At 46.2% G+C, this 20,013-nt stretch overlaps 1 protein-coding gene across 1 annotated transcript; it reads left to right on the plus strand.

Annotated features, from left to right (window-relative positions):
* Window positions 1–1,729: 1,729 nt before the first annotated feature.
* mnta (MAX network transcriptional repressor a) lies at window positions 1,730–17,297 on the plus strand. Its single transcript, XM_030777083.1, has 6 exons — window positions 1,730–1,924; window positions 6,113–6,686; window positions 6,859–6,900; window positions 7,054–7,165; window positions 16,127–16,319; window positions 16,438–17,297. The coding sequence occupies exons 1-6, from the start codon at window positions 1,852–1,854 to the stop codon at window positions 17,226–17,228; spliced, it is 1,785 nt and encodes a 594-aa protein (XP_030632943.1). The 5' UTR covers window positions 1,730–1,851; the 3' UTR covers window positions 17,229–17,297.
* The last annotated feature ends 2,716 nt before the right edge of the window (window positions 17,298–20,013 follow it).

Here is a 20,013-nt window from a genome sequence, read left to right on the forward strand (position 1 = left end):
AGCACCTTTAGAATGTAATAAATGAAGTTTTGTCGTTTTGGCAGTATACGGATGGTATAAGTTGTATGTGATCTTGTTTAACGACATAAGTGACTTAATGTGCAGCACAGTCAAGCGAAGGGTCGAAGGTATTACGCGGTCTTCAAACAGGGTTAGTTGCCATGAGGTGCAGTACATGCCAACAGGTTGCAAGTGTTTGGCCAGTCTCCCTCTCATTCTATCTTTATTCCTCCTTCTCAGACTCCCCGCTGTCCTACAGCACGCCATGTCACCGTGTTTCCATGGATACCGTCACGTGATCATCCTATTTATTGACTCAACTCATGCATTACAGCAACCAGGCAAAGGTTCTCGCTTTGACTGAATCTCGGTAATTTAAGTTGGCCTTCACTGCAACATGACTATTTCATCAAAACACACTGTCAGACTTTGGACAAAATGTTCAGAATTCGTTTGTCCCGTAAATTAGCAGGTTCGTTAATATGAGGCATATATTTTTCACAACCCAAAGATCACTTTAAATTAGCAACACAGCGCCTAATACCTTGAGTGCTGTTGCAAATTAACGTCGAAAACTGGTGTAAGATATCAAGATCAGTCCGTTAAGTTGGCAATGATCTTGTGACACACGCAGTTCGCGATAGCCTAAACTCGGAACATCTGCTGATTTTGCCGCCCTGTGGTCAGATTACGCTCTCCTAAATGTTAAAATAATTATGCGGTTATTAAAGTCTTGTTTTGCATGTCAGAACCACTTCAGAATGTAACTTGGATGTCGGCGAAACACGCAGCCAACAGTGTATGTCCCCTTTAACAGAAAACCTCGACGATCGATAACAGTTTGCATGTAACGCCCTCCACCACGTTGACGACTGTAGGTCACAGTGGATGTTTGCGGGATTTTGTTTCTTCTCCGTTGTCACGACATCCTAGAGGGCTGATCTTAGTCTATAGAATTTATACTCATCTTAAACATAATACATTCACAATAATACACCCAAGTCACACCCATTCACAGTTATGACTGGAGTCGGTTTTAAGGGATTTCAGCGAAATGCTGTAGTATCTGATTATCAGTGCAGCTCTCACTATCCAAGGTTACTGCACAAAATGAGACGAACTCGGAATTTGCATTTGGTGGTGTTGCAGGTTTCAGGAGACGCGACATATTTCACCGCAACAAGCCGCGTTCTAGTTCGGCTGGGGAGCTTACGTCGACAAAGAACATATTCTGCTCAGCTTTTAAACCACCGGGTTGCGCCACTGAGCAAAACAAACGGACCCGATGATGCCCATGTGTGTAGACACCATGCCTTGTTGTTCTTTTTCTGATTGGCTGTTCGGTGTCACTGTTTATTAATCAAATACTCGGCTGTTGTGTGGAGCGGCAGCATAAAAAACACGGAAATGACTCCAAAGCACTCTCTGTCTTTTCTCTTTCTCTCTATTGATTTTATTTCCCGATATGAATGGGGTACACAGTTACATAAACTTTCGTTTAACTTTGCGCAGTAAAGCATCAGAAAAAATGGGAAATATTTACGTCTTTTTACAGTTTACAAGGAGAATCTTTTCCGTGGTTTACGGAAACCCGGTAAATGTGGGAGGAGTTAGAATCGATGGGCGGACTTTAACGGTCTGCTCTGCGCCTCGATGTTGACTGATGTTCACACACCGCCATCTTGTTGCGACTCCTCTACGTGTGTGGAAGAGCTCCTACAAGGGGGTCCAATTACGTATATCTATTGTTTTACAACCGCGAACAGTGGATCCCGAGGGATTATCTGAAGTATCCCCGAAGCGAACCCTTTCGATTATTCGTAGTGGGACTCAGACTATTACGGCCAAGACATGAGCATCGAGACACTATTAGAGGCAGCCAAGTTTTTGGAATTACAAGCCCAGCAACAACAGAAAGCACGTGGTAAGATATGGAACTGTGGGGGTGTTATATTTGCCACAGGTCGAAAGGGTCTTGCAATGGACTAGTGAATTGGCTGGGTCAATTTGGGGGGTAAATATGGAGGCGTTTTCGGGGTGTTGAAAGTGGACAGGCAGTTAATTAACACTGCGGACGGGTAACCCAGTCCAATACACTAATTTCGTGTTTGTAATCTGATTTGTACGTACTTATGGCTTTGAAGGTAATTTTCATCTAAATCGGTTAAGCCAAAGTCTGAAAAACCCGTGATGCAAACAAGGTTTTCCATTGCCAGCAACTTAATTTGTTTTGATTAAGATGATACTTCTCATTGTTGCAAATAACGTCAGCTTCCCCAAATAGGAAGGATTAGTAGCCTACTTTAAGAATTTTTTACAGTCTGTATTATGATCATGTGCAATGCATGCTATGAACAGTAATTGTACCTATTATCAGATATATGCATAGGCCTTTTACATATCGCGTACCAAGGATGTCGATTTAAACAAACATACCTGCTTCTAAGGGCGGTGGCTACTAGTACGTGTTGAGTGCCAGTTGCGCTTTACATAATGACATGACATTGCCGGGGTATCACGTTACGCGCCTTACATTTGCTTCTCTTTTTAGCCTCAGTTAGTGTAGGAAAGCATTTTTTCGCACTTCGGGCTGCTGGAACACACAGAAATAAACAATAATTTGAATATTGAACGATCGCGTGTGTGATTTTTTTTTTTTTTTAAATCTCCATGCGTGCTCCACTGACTGCGTTCTCGGCTGGCGCGCTAATCGGTACATTCCTGTCTGTCTGTTGGTGACGTGTCAATGTTAGTCACGCCCACTATCTGAAACCGCGTGGGCAAAGCCCTCCCCTTTTGCCATGTGCACGCCAGACACTCCTACTAAACCGAGGAGTGGAGCGGTCATAACGAGAAAGTAGGGCAGTAAACCCCCACTTTTCCGAACAGACCTTAAGTTATATAACATGCGCATTACTACGCAGTTGTAAAATAAAGTGTTAATTTAACTACAGGCTCGGTGTTTGCTCTTATTCAGCATCGTTAGGTATATGTTCTGCAAAATACCATTTTGTGGTTTTCCTGAAACTGCTTTAATTTGCACAGCAGCTACTGCCTAACGACTTCAAAAACAAGTGAAGATTTAGTATGCGTTCTTGGTGACCTGACCGGCAGTTGCAAAGTCCCTCGCGTCGGCCGAATCTGTTAACGTTCACCATTCTGAAACAACCAGATTGCCACGCCCTGCAACGCACACGTTTCTAGAACAGGTTTCTGGCTAGTATTGACTCTGCTAATGCATTTAAATGCAAGGTTTACTCATAGCAGGGCAAAGTGGGCTTGAAAAACTTCAGATGTTAGACAATTCCAAGTAAATCAAGCTTTAAGTAGCGATGGTGATGTGCTGTAAGTTCGCACAGTTGGTAGTAACTCCAGTCTTTAAAACAGTACGACAGTTATTTTGAGAGAAATCATTTAATCTGAATGTTGTGCACATAGTGACCCTAATGATCTCCGGAGAGTGTCTCCGTGTCTCTGTTTTACACTTTGGGGGAAGTCGACTTTGAGTCCTGTCCATGTGACTTCTCCACATGAACACTGATCTAGCATTTTATGGGGTGAACTCTGGCCTATTGTCACAGCTTGTGTGAACTTTGCTTCTGATTTTTTTTTACTCTTGAATTCCTTAGATGAGCAAGTGTCTTCCGGAAGCAGTAGCGATGCTTGTATAGTTTGATGAATCAGCAGCTAATTGGAAGTTTTCTTTCATGAATAAACCTGGCCGCTGAGGCTAGTGTGGAAGGTGCTGAACATTGCGCTTTGCTGAAAAGCGTTGAGCTGTTTTACGCTCTCTGATGTGTGGCATCTGCTACTTGTTTGACATGCGAAAGCTCCTCCGCTTTCTCTGCCCAAACACAAGTGCCACAGAAGACCTCTGCACAGCGCGTGCGTGTGTGATTGCATATGATAGTCATGTTAACTATTAACGTTGTTACTGCTGGCAGTTTGTTTTTTTGTGCAGTGGATTCCGATGTTAGTGACAAGCTTGGTCTTTTCCCGAAAGCGCGGCAGCTCTGCACGTGGGCTTTTGACACAATGCCTTTGACATCAGAGTTTAAGATTTCTCATTCATATGTGAGTAGAGAAAGCCTGTGGTTTTTGGAACAGTAAAGTGTGCCTCGTATAAACGTTATATTACTCACATTTTCCTTCACAGATCTGGTAATACAATATGGACTGGCCTTAATTTCATGGGGTATGAGCATAACTTTGAATTTTTTAATTATGTAAGGTTTTTGTTATCTATTTTGATTTGAGATATTAATGGACATGCCTTTTAAACTGACTACAGAAGATTTTCCGTGTTTTGAAGCTCTGACATGATTGTTTCCATAGTAACTGGACTTGCATGCTCCCATCGTCTATTGAGCAGTAGCAGGAAGCTTGCTCTGTTTAGCTCTTTGGTGTCAAGTTTGGGGAGGTGGTGACTTTGCACTGTGATTGGTTGAGGTCCTGTTGCTCGTACACTTGGTATACACCCCTCTCAGTCATCACATTATCCTTTGTGCAAACACGATTTTCTTCTATTTGGACGTTACTTCTACCGTCAGCTATATCGTATTACACAGCTGTAGCATTTCTTCCACTGTAATTTACATGCGTTCCATACACTCCCATTTAAACAGTGTTGTTCTTTATCTGTGGTATATATGGATCATGTGATAGCATTGGTGGTTGTTGTGCTGTACAGCATAGGCCGTTTCTCTTTACGTTCGCGCTTAAATGTTGCTTTCCTTGAGTTGTATTCGGAAGCTAAACTGGTAGGCTTGCTTATCCGCCACAAAATATACAGCATATCCTTGTAAGTGCCAAAATAAGGGGCTTAAAAAAGGAATTATAGATCCCACAATACTCGAGAAGCACAGAATCCGTTCTGGACCAGTTCCTCCGTGCTATAACATGACTTGGATTAAGTGTACCAGCAGCGGAAAAGAACTTTTCCGAGAATGTTGAGACCCGGATAATTGCCGCCCTATACCTGAACAAAGAGCTAACATCTTATCCATTTGAGTTCCAGCACGTTGACACATATATGATGGAATAAAATGTGATAATCTTGACGCAAATACAGCTTAGCTCATTGTAGAAGATGATAAATACAACAGAATACAACAGCTTATATTAGTAATATATATAAGTACATAAATAAGATTTTTTTTTGCATTTAAATTTAAAGAAATAAAAGATTTCTTGCATAGTGTATATTTACCAAAACTCCTCTGGAATGTTCTTGATGTGGCAGTGGAAAAAAATGTCACAGGTAGGCAGATTATTTGAACGGTTTTTGTTGCTGTTTTGTTTGTTTGATTTTTTTGGGGGGTGTCCGTAGAATGGAGTTTTATAACTGTTTGTTAATCGACTGTGTCGCGGTTGCGCTGTGTGAGAGATGAAAATGAAACTCCCTGAACAACGGTGGCTGGCCCAGCTGATCTGAAGTGTGGGGCTGAGTGCATTATTCATTGACTCATAAGCCTTGGCACAGGCTCAAGCAGGGGCCGGACTACTGCGCCCCCGCCCACCTGGGCATTCGTGTGTTGTAAGACCTTGTTGGAATATCCCTGGAGAAGGGGGGGGGGGGGCGGCTTGCATCGTATTTCCTTTTAAGCACTAGGTAACTGTACCCAGGAGGCTGTACACGATGTGCTCTAACACAGAGCCCTTTTTGTTTGTTTGCTTGTTTGTTTTGGTTTGGGGTTTTTTTGTTTGTTTTGTTTTGTTTTGTTTTCTGTGAGAGTGAAAGCCTTTTTTTTTAAATATGCTGCAGAGGCAGACTGTTTCTTCCTGTTTGTTGACTTACATTGATTTGTGGCTTCATAGACTCCCCCACATGCATCGTGTCGTCAGCAGAGGTCAAAGGTCATGCAGCAGCAGAGGCAGCAGGCCGCACAGTATTTCTTTTTCTGGCATCCTGTTCCTCTCTCTCTCTCTCTCTCTCTCTCTCTCTCTCTCCCCTCCCCATGCCTTCCACATGGTGCTGACATTCTCAAGCATAACCATGTCCTCTAATTGGTTGCCTGTGTACAAATATTTGTTTTATACTGCGGGGTAGAGAGAGCAGGCGTAAGGTTTTCGTAACTTCTTTCCTCTGTAACTGTTGGTCTCCTCTTCACAGAGGAGAATGAACTGCGGGAGAAAATGCGCCTTCAGCACGAGGCTGAACAACAGAGAGCCGCAGCCGCTTCCCGCGCGCAGCCCGTCCGGATGAATCACATCACCTGGACGGAGGAGGCGGGTCCAGAGCGTCGCCACGCCCCGCCCGCCCCGCCTCCTCTACCTCCTCCGCCATCTTCCGTGCCCATAACAGTGATACCCATCCCCGTGGTGTCCTCCAATCCTTCGGCCATACCCCCGGCCCCCGCCGCCGCGCTCAGCCCTCCGGTCGCTCCCCGCCTGGCGCCCCCCAGCCGAAAAGACGCCCACTCGCCCCCGTCTCAGCCGGCGCCCCACCAGCGTGCCCTCGTTTCCTCTCAGGTGAAGGCTGAACCCACATCCCTGACTCAGCCGCCCAACATCAAACAGACTCAGCCCCAGCTGCTGCAGCCGTACCAAGGCTCCATCGTAACGGCTTCCCAGCATGCTCTGCTACCACAGCCGGGCCCCCCATCAGCACAGCCCAGCCCCATCCAGTCCAGAGCCAGCCCCCCCGAAGACCACCGCCACATCGATGGCAAGAAAAGACCTGGAGGGTAAGTCAAGCGTTCAGGAAACCTACTGTGTTAAGTTTAAGTGAGAAATGATGCCTGTTTTGAACACGACGTTGGTCAGTGCTTGTGCATGGAACCAATTTGTTGTAATTTTATGTTTTCCCCAACCTTGATGGCAAGATTTTTGAGTTTCTATATTTTGTCTCCTTTCCAGGGCAGGGACAAGAGAAGTACACAACAAGCTGGAAAAAAACAGGTGAGTGAAAATCTGCCTCTGTTCATTTCCACAAAGAGCCCCCCCCCCACCCCCCCACCCCTGAGACTCTATATTAATGTAACAGATGTGGGTCGGCTCATACTTGACCTCTGATGTAACCTTCTGTTCCCTCTTCCTCCTCCTCTTCCTCAGACGAGCACACTTAAAGGAGTGCTTTGAGACCCTGAAAAAAAACATCCCCAACGTGGACGAAAAGAAGACCTCCAATCTGAGCGTGCTGAGAAGTGCCCTGAGATACATTCAGGTATGAAACTACTGCTCCTTAGTCTTTCCCCACCTCAGCTGCTCTGTGTCCTTCACTAATACAAGGCAGCCTCTATGAACATTCACTGCTTCGTTCTTTGGAACTGAAGCAGGTCTTCTGCTGTGGTCTCTGTGGACTGGTGCAGATGCACTGAATTGTCAGTGCAAAACCAGACTGCGTTTGTCATTCTTGTTTGATGCGGTGTGTCACCTAGTTCGCGCTTACCCAACCTGACATTGGTGAGTGAGGTTGAGTAAGGAGTGTTGGGTGTGTTTTGAGCGGAATTGGGCTTTGCCATAACAGACGGTGTGTGTGTGTGTGTGTGGTTCAGAGGTTGTCGACACACCGGTTGTTGGGACTAGATGAGTCACCAGCTGATGAGCGGATATCTCCAGCTCTCACTTTGACACTGCAGCTGCTTGAATCCTGAGGCTCTGAAGATACAGAATGTGAAAATGAATTTTATGAATTTAAACTGGCCCGGCAGCTGGTCTCAGCCACAGATTTGGAGTATAATGGCGTTTTGAATGATGTCAGTGCTTCAAAAATATCAAGAAAGCAAGAGGGGAAAAAAAAAAACATTGACCACTTTTGACTCCAGCAAACCAAGAGTCTTGATTTACCTACACGAACCAAGCGTACATCCCGTCCCCTTTGGCAGGCACTTAGTGGGAGGAGCTGTGTTAAGAGGAGGAGGAGGAGGGGGAGTGGGAGAGAAAAGGGAGGAGGGGGAGGGAGGAAAAAAAAAAAAGCAAAGGGATAGGAAGATCTTATCCAGACGAGCTGCTTGACGTTCCTGTGAGACGTGCAGCCATGGCGGTGCGGTTAAGGAGGGCACTGTGGGTAAAGGGCTCGTGTCATTGGATCTTCTGCCCCCCCCCCTTCTCCTCACTCACTCCCCCTCTTCGTCTTCCCTCTGCGATTAAACGACAGGCTGTCAGTGTGTCGTAACCTACTGGCTGACTGACACGAGTCGGCATGCTAGCGTGTCAGGCTCCCCCTCTGGCTCCCGTAGGCTCTCGTGTGTATTTAAAGCGCCTGTTCCTCAAAATATGTCATAATGGCGTCATGGAAACAGCAGCCAAAACAATGAGGTAGCGGGACAGCATGCTTTGTGTTCTACTCTGGAGCGGAATAGGGGTCTGAGTTTTTGGCCAATATCTTGTATGGGCTCCACAGAATGCATTTATTTTTTTATTCTTTTAAATATATTTCTGACAAAGTTATCTCATGTATCAGGATACTTAGCATGACAATAATACTGGAGTTTCACGTTTCATGAGTAGAAAAGCCATACCACACAAGGTTTTATCTGGTAAATGATAGTTGTTGTTGACTAATGCGAGCCACTACATGGCTTCTCTGTCTTAGCATTGATGGTAGAAATGGCAAAACTGAAAAGGGGTAATTTGAGTTGTTTCCAACTCCACACAGAGTACAGCCCCCCTCTCTCTCTCTCTCTCTCTCTCTCTCTGTGTGTCTCTCTCTCTGTGTGTCTCTCTCTCTCTGTGTCTCTCTCGCTCTCTCTCTCTCTCTCTCTCTCTGTGTGTCTCTCTCTCTCTCTCTCTCTGTGTCTCTCTCGCGCTCTCTCTCTCTCTCTCTCTCTGTGTCTCCCCCCCCCTCTCTCTTTCTCTCTCTTTCTATCTCTCTCTCTCTCTCTCTTTCTCTGTGTCCTGTCTCCCCCCCCCCCCGCCCCTCTCTCTCTTTGCTCCCTGAACCAAGTTGCTGTGTTGTTCGCAGGGTTGGGTCACAGGGTCTCTGTGGTAATTGTTAGCGGCGTGTTGTTGCTGTGTTGATGTTGTGACGGAGCTGAGGGGAAAAAGCAGCACAGTGTGTGTTCCCTGTCTCCTGAACAGGGGCGGTTCAGGCATGCGGGTTTCACCTCCACGCGTCTTGCCCAGCATGTGCTCCTCTTCTCTCACCCCCCCCAACCCCACCCTCCCCTCCACCTGCACCATGACCCTTCCAAAGGATGAATAAGAGGATTGGACAATAGGATTACCTTTCATTTTATTCATTTATGTGTTTCCCCGACTCTCATCTCTCAGCGCCATCTGTGACACATCTTGCATGCGGTCTCTGTTTCTTCAGGTCAAGTGTACCATGCTAATCGTTAATGCTGTCTTATCAGCGTCTCCCACTCTCACAGAGTGTTATAATGTGGTATGTCGTGACTGACGCAGAGAGAGACAGAGAGAGAGCAGTTTGACTTCCTTGTTTCGTTTTTGGCAGTTTCTCAGAAGTTAAAGATTATCTAGAACGGGAACTTGTTGCAACACAGCTCTCTTACGCTTTCTTTCTTTCTTTCTTTCTTTATTTCCCTTCTTCTGTCTTTTTTTTTATTTGACTCATCTGTTGATGCTAAGAGCAGATGGTAGTTTGAAACACCACAGATGTGTAATGTTGTCTTTTTTCCACTCTGAGGAATTTAATTTAATTGTTTTTTTTTGTTGTTTTGGTTACACCATTAGAACGTGACTCATCCGTGATGACTTGTGACAGAATAGTGATAGCGATAGAAACTCTTCTTCTACTGGAACTTCTAATGGAACACTGTCTGCCAGAGTGCAACGGCTCCTCCTCTTATTCGGCCTCCTCCTTTTCCTCTCCCTCCCTCCCTCCCTCCCTCTCTCTTTCCCAAGCTCTGTTCTCTGTTCCTGCCTCGTTCTGGTCTTCCTGGCCACATGAGCAGCGAGCACATGGCTAGTCAGAGCCGCGTGACGTCACCCCCCCGTGCAGGCTCCCCCCCTGCCTAAACAAGAGCTCACGGAGTACAGCACAAGCTGCCGCCGTTACGGCTAGTGTCGCACGCAGCCTCGCGCTTCAGCCCCGGCCCCACGCCAGACGCCCAGCTACCAAAAAAAAACAACAACACAAAAAAAACAAAACCTCTTAGCTTGTTTTGTGGGCGCTACTCTATGTTAAAGCCTGCAGAACTTGTTTTGTCAGTGGTTATAAATACACACGTACTCCCCAAAGTACATCCTGCTAACTAACAAATGCGTAATTACATGAGCTTCCTTCAGAATCCGAGGTTAAATACTTTAAAAATAATTGACCTTGATTTTGGTTATTTTGGTAATGGAGAGGTTTACAAACATATAAATATATATATATTTATTGTCGTTTTGATGGTAGCATTTTGAACAGTGGCCGTCTTTTTCCTTAAATGAAAGAGCTATTAATCCTTTTCGGTGGTTGGCAGAGAGAACTATACTGTTAAATTGCATTCATGTTTTTCTCCTTGACTGTGTTTTTCCTTCAATAAAAGCTACATTTCAGAACAATCAGACTACTTTTTTTAAACTTTGATTTTAGTTTTAAACCTGCAGCTCTCTAAATTGCTAACATGTTTCTCCACCATTCTTTTAAAAAGGAAGCCAGTTTTGTGGAAAGGAATAGAGTCTCATTTTAGAGAAATGTTTTGTAAAGAATGAGTATCCACTTTGCTATTCTGTGGGGTTGATGAGTTTTTCTCAGGTGTTTTTCTCTCTCTTTGTGAGCCGGTGTCGGTGGGAGGAGGGGGTCGGTAGAGGGGTCAGGTTGAAGTGGGTCACTCGGTCAAACGCCCCACAGGCTCCAGAACCACGCGACCCTGTCCCTTTATCGAGGATGACATCCTTCCTGACATTTAAACATCTGTTTGTTCGTCACGATCCTGAACATCTTCCACTAGGGAATGACAGTTATTTTAGAAAAAAGGGCAGGATCTTATTTCTAGCTCAAACGAGGTCACAGATGGGTGTAATCTACTCAGGTTTATCAACAGATTAAAAAAAAAAAAAAAAGGACTCCCTGTGCTTCTATCCTGTGTGTAGGTGTTAAGAGCGAAATGCCAGTTCGCTGGTTCAGGCTTAGCTGTCTGTCTTTTCTCAGAAGGTGAAAAGCGTTGTTGTTGTTTGTTCTCTCTCCGGTCACTTTCGTTAATTGACAACAAGACTTGTGCCATCAGCTTGCTCGCCGCATCCATCCGCAAATTGCTTTTTTCTGGATCCTTCTCTACAGCAAGGGCCCTCGACTTGAACAGTGGCTCAGATGTGGGGCTCAAAAGAGATTTTGAATAGTGTTTTTTTTTTTTTTTTCCTTTCTTTCTTTCGCTGCGCTACCATTTTCGGTCAGCCCAGGCGGTAATTGTGTCTCCGTCTTTTGCTGGGGAGCTCGTAATGGTTGTCTGGGGTTTTATTTGAGTGCACTCTCTACCATTTAAATACTAACAGCCATAGAGCTATTGTAATTAGGGTAACTGATGTTATCTTAAAAAATTAGCTAAGACCACGCACCGAACCCAGATCTGATCTAACGGCACTGGGTGACAGAAAATCACAAAAATTTTTTTTTTTTTTTTTTTAATATATTAACCTGCAAAGAGTTCTCAGTTCACTGTGGAGAAACCAGATGCCACGTGAGGTCTTGGTTTACAGCCACGGAGAGTAGACAGGTCACCAAACGCGGCAAACTCAAGTCATGAGACACGTCTCCGGAGCAGGGCATGCTTTGAGAGAAGGAGGAGGAGCGTGTGTGTGTCTGTGTGCGCGTGTGTCTGTGTGCGTTTGTGTGTGTCTGTCTGTGTGTGTGTGTGCGCACAATGCGGTCGCATTGACAGTGCTGCAGAACTGAGTCAGTGGGTCCTGCGCGCATGCGCACACACACACACACACACACATACACACACATACTCTCCTCCCTACTGCCCCTTCCCTTCTCCCTCCTCTTTCTACTCCTCTCTTCCCTGCCCCCTCCTCTCTCGTGCAGCGTTGCCATGTGCTCTGCACTCGCATTGCATGTGATGAAGCTAAAGCCTTGTTTACCTTCCACACACAGACACACACCGTCTAATCAGCTCCGACCTGCTCTACTTACACACACACACACACACACACACACACACATTCGCTCCCACACACATATGTCACTCAGGGGCGGGGCCAGAAGCCAAAGCTGAAAACGGGAAGGAGGCAGGAGCCGTGTGAGGTGAAGGAGGGAGGTGGGGGGTTTGGGAGGGGAGGTTTGGAACTCGTGCTGTGCGTGTGAGGAGAAGACAGTGCTAGCAAAGCTAATTGAAACCACTCTCCTCTCATCTTCTTTTCTTTCTTTCTTTTTTTTTTTTTTTTTTTTTTTTTGTTTCTTTTTTTTTTGCCCCCAGTGCACCACCGTTTTTTTTGTTGTTGTTGTTTTGTTTGTTTTAAAGAGCTTTGTGTTTTAAACGCTCTCCACAACAACAAAGAGACACATTGTGCTGCTTAAAGCAGGTCACAGGACTATGAGTCAGGTCCGTTACTATGACGGCTGTTTTCATAAGCGCATTCTTGGCTTCTGACGGTATTTTTACTCATTCTAAACGTCTCCGCTTCTCCAGAGCCGCGGACCGAGCCGTCGCGGCAGGACAGAACGCGGTTCGGCCGAGCCCAGCGAATGCCGAAAGGGTGTGGGGACAGCCGCTGTGGCTGTGGTCCCGTCCCACCACTGCAAGCGAGGTCACAGAGTTTTAGCGTTTGTAGAGCACGTTGTCCTGCGTGTCTAGGACTAATATTGGCAGGCATGCACAGCTGTGTCTCTGTGGAGCTGAGCTGCAGCTCTTAGCCCAGAGTGGAGCTGTCAGCGCGCGCACACACCACACACACACAAACACAAACACTCGCAGCAGTGGGGGCTGGGCTGGGTCCAGGCCGGCAGGTCGTGGAAGAATGCGCCTGCTTTTGGGGGGTGAGGGATGGGGGGTGGTGAAGGAGTGTGTGTGTGTGTGGGGAGGGGTTTCTCTTGTAAAAGGACTAGAGTCTACTCTTGTGTAACTGTCTCTTTCCGTGGCAGATGGAAAATAACCTGAAGAAGACAGTAACACGACTCGATTCAAGTTAGAATTGTAGCAGACAGTCAAAACAACAAAACAGGCTGTTTTAAAAATAAAAATCATCTTTTAAAATATCTAAAGAAAAGTTTCTTTTTTTTTTTTCGTTTCCTTTCTTCAGCGTGAAAGGATCTCCATTATCATCATCAGAGCGGCTTGTCTTAATGCTTCTGGAGAAAATGTTGAGCGAAGAAAATATTTCATTCATGATTCAAACTCGGTTGAATGAGTTTGATGAAGGCAGGTCTCTACTGCAGGAGCTGGCCTGGCTGCTACGCTCTGTCACCATGGTTACGCAAACCTAAAGCAAAGCGCTCTAACTGGAACATGAGGAGAGCCCAAGAAGCACGTTATTAAACAGGCTTTTATATTGCAGTGCTCTGCCGCTCACCCCCTACACATTACTGCCTGGCGCTTCTCCTGAATTTGGTTGCCAAGGAAACAGTGGTGGTTTTCAGCTGTTGCCTTGACAACAGCAGGGAACCCCAGCATCTCATTTGCTGAGACAAAGGCACCGACGGCACAGGGGTGGGGGGGGGGGCAAGGGGGCGGCGCACGCCGTACCCCGAACTGAAGCATCGTGGATATTGATTGGTTCGGGGGCTTGTCGTTAATCATCAAGGGGGAAGGTGAGCGGGACTCCAACTGCTCCCCTGACATGTTATCTCTCCCTCTCTCTCTTACTTTCTCTCTCTCTCTCTCTCTCTCACTCTCTCTCTCCATCCTCCTACACAAGCTCCCCCAAGCCTGAATAAGCCTTTGGTTCACCCTCTCTCTCTCTTTTTCTTTCTTTGTGTCTCTCCCTCTTTTGCTCTTTGTCTTTTTCACTTTCTCTGTGCTCTCTTTATTTCCCCTCTCTGGATCAGATGACTGGTCTGGTTCTTGGCGTGATCTGATTGGTTGGCCCATGCTTTGGCCAAGCACATGGTGAGGGAAGAGGACGAGTGACACAGTCAGCTCCAGACGTGTGAGTGTGTGTGTGTGTGTGTGTGCGCGCGCGCCTGCCCCAACCAGCCGTTCAGTCACCGCACAAGGTTTATGTGTCAAAGGAGCGGCTTTCCTCTCACTGCATCACACGCGCTCATATACGACCGTGTGTTTGCAGGTCACGCACACTGTTCTCTCACACACGATTAGCTGTTAACTTGTGAAGAAAGATTGTGTGGTAATAAAAGCCATTGTCATTTAAGTCAAGTACAGTGTAAACGGAGTAAGGACCAAGTGGTCTCGGGTTCTCTGTGGACAGGCATCTGTATCCGTCACGGACCACAGACCACACGGTGTGTGTCCAATCCTGTCCAAAGCTCCCCCACAGACGGCTGTAGTGTGAGACTGTAATCGTTTCTCCTGGCTGTTTGTTTTCAAAGACAGGTACTGTGCTGTGTGATTTGAAAGGGTGGGTCGGTTGGCTTGGGCACGTGGGGGGGGGATTTTAAGGGTGTGGTTTATTTTCAAAATGATTTACGTGTCTGTCGTAATCTACAGTGATAGCTTAAGGTCGGAACAGCCTGTACCACCACGTGAACACACTCCTCCGTTTGTTTGTGTGTGTCTGAAAGAGAGAGGGAGAAAGAAGAAGAGGGGAGACAACGACAGCAATGTTGAAACTGGTTCTTAGTGTGTGTGTGTGTGTCCGAAACTCAGGAGTGTCCCTCACTAACAACGAGTTTCACTTTTTATTTGGCTCCAGTTCCCCTCTGTCTGTCTCCATGTGCGCACAGACCTGGCGGTCCTAATCTCCATACATCCACCCCAAACCTCTTACAGGCCTGAGCTGCCTCGTCCTTGCTGCCTGGACCTGGTGTTTCGGCATCAGCTGACAGTGCAGAGAATCTGGGTCAACAAGACCCAGCCCTGTGCTTTATACAGCCAGCCCTCCTACAACTCCTTCCCTCGCTCTCTCTCTCTCTCTCTCTCTGTCTCTCTCTCTCTCTCTGTCTCTGTCTCTCTCTCTCTCTCTCTCTCTCTCTCTCTCTCTCTCTCGCTCACTCATTGGACTTTGCCATTTCTTGAGGGTCAAGTTACTCTTAACCAGAACCTCTATATAGACTTGTGAGGTGGACCTTTTTATGGTCTGAGTCTTTTTTTTTTTTTTTTTTCCCTGCTGCTCTGTAATAGTGTACCCAAGGCATTCTGACTCAGTGCTTTTGGCCCAAATGTCTGTCTCTGATTGGCTGGGCTCCCTTTGACAAAGTTCTGCCCTGTGACACGCCCACAGCTTGTGTACTCTCTCACAGAAAGTAAAGCAATATCTTCCCAGAAATGGGAGGGACTTGCCGTCGGCAGTGCACGGAACAGTGTGTGTTTGCGTGTGTGTGTGTGTGGTGTGTGTGTGCGTGCGTGCGTGTGTGTGTGTGTGTGTGCGGTGGGGGGGGGGCTCTGAGAAAGCACAAACAGATCTGTGGGAGGGGTCCACTGAGGCCCACATGAGGAAGCAGAAAGCCTGTATCAGGAAAAGATCATTCACACACGCACGCAGTCAACCACACAAACTCAAATACTACCGCATACCAACGTTTTGGCAGCTCTACTCTTGAACTTTCTCAGATTCTCTTCTCCCTGTCAGTAGCAGAAAACCTGTAACTTAAAAGCATTGTGTAAAACGCAGTAAGAGCAATGTCAGGACACATCCTGCTGGAAACAGTCTGTCAGCCCAGTGCCCGACAAAGTCCTGTTGATAATCTGATAATTCATGCGTCAGTTTTATAAAATATCATTCAATATATCAAAATATCATTCGAATTTATCAAAGCAAAAAAAAAAAAACAAAAACATTTAACCCCATGAGCTGTGTGATTTGCTGGGTTGTGTTAACCTTGTATGTTAGTCCACTAACCTATTTTTCAGACAGCAATGACGTCAATACTCTTGCCTTTATCTCTGTTATAGAGGCTTAATTGTCCCATGTCAAGCTGTGTTGACTGCCCTGTTGATATAACTATAGAGAACAAAATCCAAGTGAGAAATATTGTGTGTGTAGGCGTTTTCTTTTTCATATCAGCTGTGAAAAAAGGTATGGGTGTAAAAGGTGTAGGTGCAGTCAGCTGGACGGCTGGAAAGTGTTTATTCTGACCGTGCGGAGCGTTCACTCGTTCTTTCTATCGTCCCTCCCGCAGACTCTGAAAAGAAAAGAGAAAGAGTTCGAGCACGAGATGGAGCGTCTAGCACGGGAAAAAATCGCCACCCAGCAGCGCCTGGCGGAGCTGAAGAACGAACTCAGCCAGTGGATGGACGTGATGGAGATCGACCGCGTGCTCCGTCAGACGGTCCAGCCAGAGGACGACCAGGCCTCCACCTCCACCGCCTCAGGTAACGGCTACAACAGTCTACACCGAAGGGTTTTTGATGCAGTGTGTAGAGCTTTTTTTTTTAGATTTTTTTTTTGTTTTTTGTTTTTTGGTTCAATGACTTTTTGTGGCTTCTTCAGAGGGTGAAGACAACATAGATGAGGACATGGAGGAGGAGAACGTGACGTCCATGCCCAGTACCTTACACCATAAAGTGCCTCACGTCCTGCAGCCCGAGCTGAGGAAATCCCAGACGAGCAGTTCGATACTGGCCCAGCATATCATCCCACACCACAAAGCCCCACAGCCGCAACCTGTGCCCCAGCCGGCCCAGCAGGTCCCGACCCTGACGTCCACGCCCTCCGTTACCACCACCAACACCCCCACCCCAGCACAGACCCCCAATGGCCCCATCCCCACCTCTACCCCCATACCACCCCAGGCTTTGCCCCCCACCCACACGCACATCGTGACCACATCGACCATCCAGCCCACGGTCATCGCGCACGCCGCCGCCCCGGCCTCCCACGCTTCGGTCATCCAGGCGGTCAACCACGTCATCCAGGCGGGCTCCAAACACATCGCCCACATCGCCCCCTCCACCTCGAACTCTGTCCAGCTGGCCCCTGGGCCCCAGCCCATCGGGCACATCACCGTGCACCCCGTGGCGCACCTGCCCGCCATCTACCAGACGTCTACCGTCACGCAGCCCGCCGTCATGAGCCAGTTCGCCCACACGCTGTCCCACTCCACCCAGGTCAACGGCAACGCCGCGCCCAGCCAGCAGGCCGCGGCCATGGTGGGCAAGCAGGCCGCCGTGGGCGCTCAGGTGGTCGCCCATCACCCCCAGCTGGTCGGACAGACCGTGCTTAACCCTGTAACCATGGTGACCATGCCCCCGTTCCCCGTCAGTACGCTGAAGCTGGCCTGAGGCGGGCTGTGAAACACAGGGTCGTCGACCCCCAGTGAAACCCAATCACAAACTGCATTACAACCAGAACAAATACAGCTGAAAAGACATTTAGGAAAAAAAAACAAACAAAAAAAAAACAATAGCTCAGTACATTCCAACCCATTAAAAAAAAAGTGTATTAAGAAAAAAAAAGAAATGAATTCTAAATATCTATAGCTATATATAAAATGATATAAAAGACAAAAAAAGAATTTATATCCTTATGTGTGGATAAAAATCAAGAGTGTGACGTCTAGAGCGATCGTGTGCCGCTCACTGTGTTTATTGCTTAGTCGAGTCTGTCAGAAGAAAGTAGTTTGAATTTCCCCACTTTCCAAACGTGAAACAAAACCACAAGGGTCAGCTTCGTAACGTGATTAAAGTTTAGACGATATGCTAGTGTTTGTGTCGTATTGCCAAGCTTCGAACCCGTACCTCACTCCCTCAGCAAAAACATGACACATCACCTCTACCCAGTTCTTTAGCCCAGTCCAGAGTTTCCCACACTCCTGACCAGAGCGGTTGCCAGAGATGGATTTAGAACCTGTCCCATGAGGTCCAGATGGTACCTTTTACATGTCATTGACCGTGTAGTTACTGTTTTCTCACACTGAGAATGCTCATTGACAGGAAAATGTTGTCATTTAAAACTGAGTTAATACCGTGGTGGTGCTCAGTAAACGTTCATGTGTCAGATTTGAACAGCGTCTTAACGCAAAAAAGGCTTGAGAAGTTGAGTTTTTCGTTAGAGCTGTTGCTTATGGGTTGTAGTAGACTGCACTGCACCAGCTGTTGTAAAGAGGGGGGTTTGTGGGAGGGCCTTTTTTTTTTTTTTTTTTTTTTGCTTGGAGTGAAATCACTGCCTGTGCCTTTTAAGTGCCTGGAGTGGCACTGCAGTCCTGTCTAATGCTGCATGGACGCCCCCTGCTGGCCTCTCACTGCAAATGCAGACAAACCTCACGTACTCACTGTGAGGCGACATTGCGTGCGTGATAATCATCAACCTCAACAGTGCAGCTCTACTCAAACCTGGCTCAGTTGGTTAAAGGTTATTTAAAAACATGTCACATTTTGATTATGGTGTTTCCTACAGTGCTTTATGGTCCACTCCAGTCAACTGATCAAGAACAATAATTCTGCTTTAGAGAAGGGAGAGGAGGCGAGACCTAGGGAAACAGACGGACGTAGTGAATGTACTTTCAGTAATGTATTCAAATACAACCTGTTCAATGCCTTTACCTTCAGCCTGCTAGTAAATGAGCATATGTTAATGTGATTAGGAGAAATGATTGTGATCATATAGCTGAAACATTTCCCCTCCCCCTCAGTAGTTGGGGTGCATGTGAGGAAATCAGAAGGGAAGGGGTGGGCTTAATTATTGTGGTATGAGCATCACTGCTCCTGCATGATGTCCGGTATATAGCAGTAGAATGTGTGTATGTGTGAAACTTAGCCAGAACTGGTAATTCAGATTCACTCTCGGAGTGTGTGTGTGTGTGTGTGTGTGTGTCCGTACGAGTGTGCTTGTGCGCGCACGCGCGCATGTGCGTGTTTAATTGGTGTTTATTCACGTGACTTAGATCTGTACTTTGGTAGAAATAGGATGTGGATGTTTGTCATTATTGTTAGTTTCTGTGAAGAGGAACACGGAAGCTACAGGATTGAATGTGGGAAGGACGGAGAGCGAAGGAAAGACACCCCAGGGGTGCGCGCTTAGACGGCGCAGGGATCTTTTAACTCCCACGGGTCCTCTCCGTTGGCCTAGCCGCCGCCTGCGGACATTTGAGGCAGATTTGAGAGGTTGGCGTAGCAGCACTCTTGGTTTCGGCGTACGTTACTACAGGTGGAAGACAGCCAGAGATTCTATGAGATTGACTTAAACCTTTATCACTGTGACATTGCTGCTCATTGGCCCCATAAAAACAAGACTAGTTTACAGTTTTACCCAGCGTTCACTTCAGTTAGCATCAAAGTCCCCTGCAATTGTTTTCTTCTGTTTGTTTTTCTGTGTGCGTGTGTATGTGTGTGTGTTGTGTTTATTTGAAATCTGTTGAAGAGAATGACAGCGAGCTTTTTATTGTCTAATTGACATTCTGAGGATGTTCACGGTCACCAATGAATATCTATATTTTAAAATTTAATTTTCTTTTCTTTTTTTTTCTTTTTCTTTTTCTTTTCTTTTTTTTTGCATATAGATGACTGAGTCCTGTTTTAATGTCAACTTCTGAGAGATTTTCTTTTCTGGGACCATGTACAGTACTGTATATTATGGGGCAACTTTTCAGACCTCTTTTCATGTTGATATTATATATACACATATATAAATATATTAAAAAGATGTATTTTCCCTATGGAGAAAGTTAAAATTGTATATAGCCTGTACATTTGGGGCTGCATTTAGATCTAACTGTCCACTATGTTTAAAAATAATGAATGAAGAGGAAAATGACAAAAATAAATAAAAGAACAGGAAACTGAATTAATAAATCTTGTTACATTTACATGAAGTTGTTTGTGCTTATTTTTAATATGTGCAGAAATGACATAGCTGACGTGGACCAAAACAAGTCACTCGCATTCAAAGTGATGAGAGAATATTTCCACACGGTTTCCGTTTAACTTTTCAAAACTCCACGCCGTCCGTACGAGGTCAGATCAGATAGCTCCTTCTATCCACACATTCTTCCAAACATGAGTCAAATCACAGATTTACACTTTATATTCTCACTTACTGAATTGCACAGGGCCTGTCTCTTTGTGTTTA

The sequence above is a fragment of the Chanos chanos genome, chromosome 6, assembly GCF_902362185.1.
Source record: "Chanos chanos chromosome 6, fChaCha1.1, whole genome shotgun sequence".
Taxonomy (NCBI): domain Eukaryota; kingdom Metazoa; phylum Chordata; class Actinopteri; order Gonorynchiformes; family Chanidae; genus Chanos; species Chanos chanos.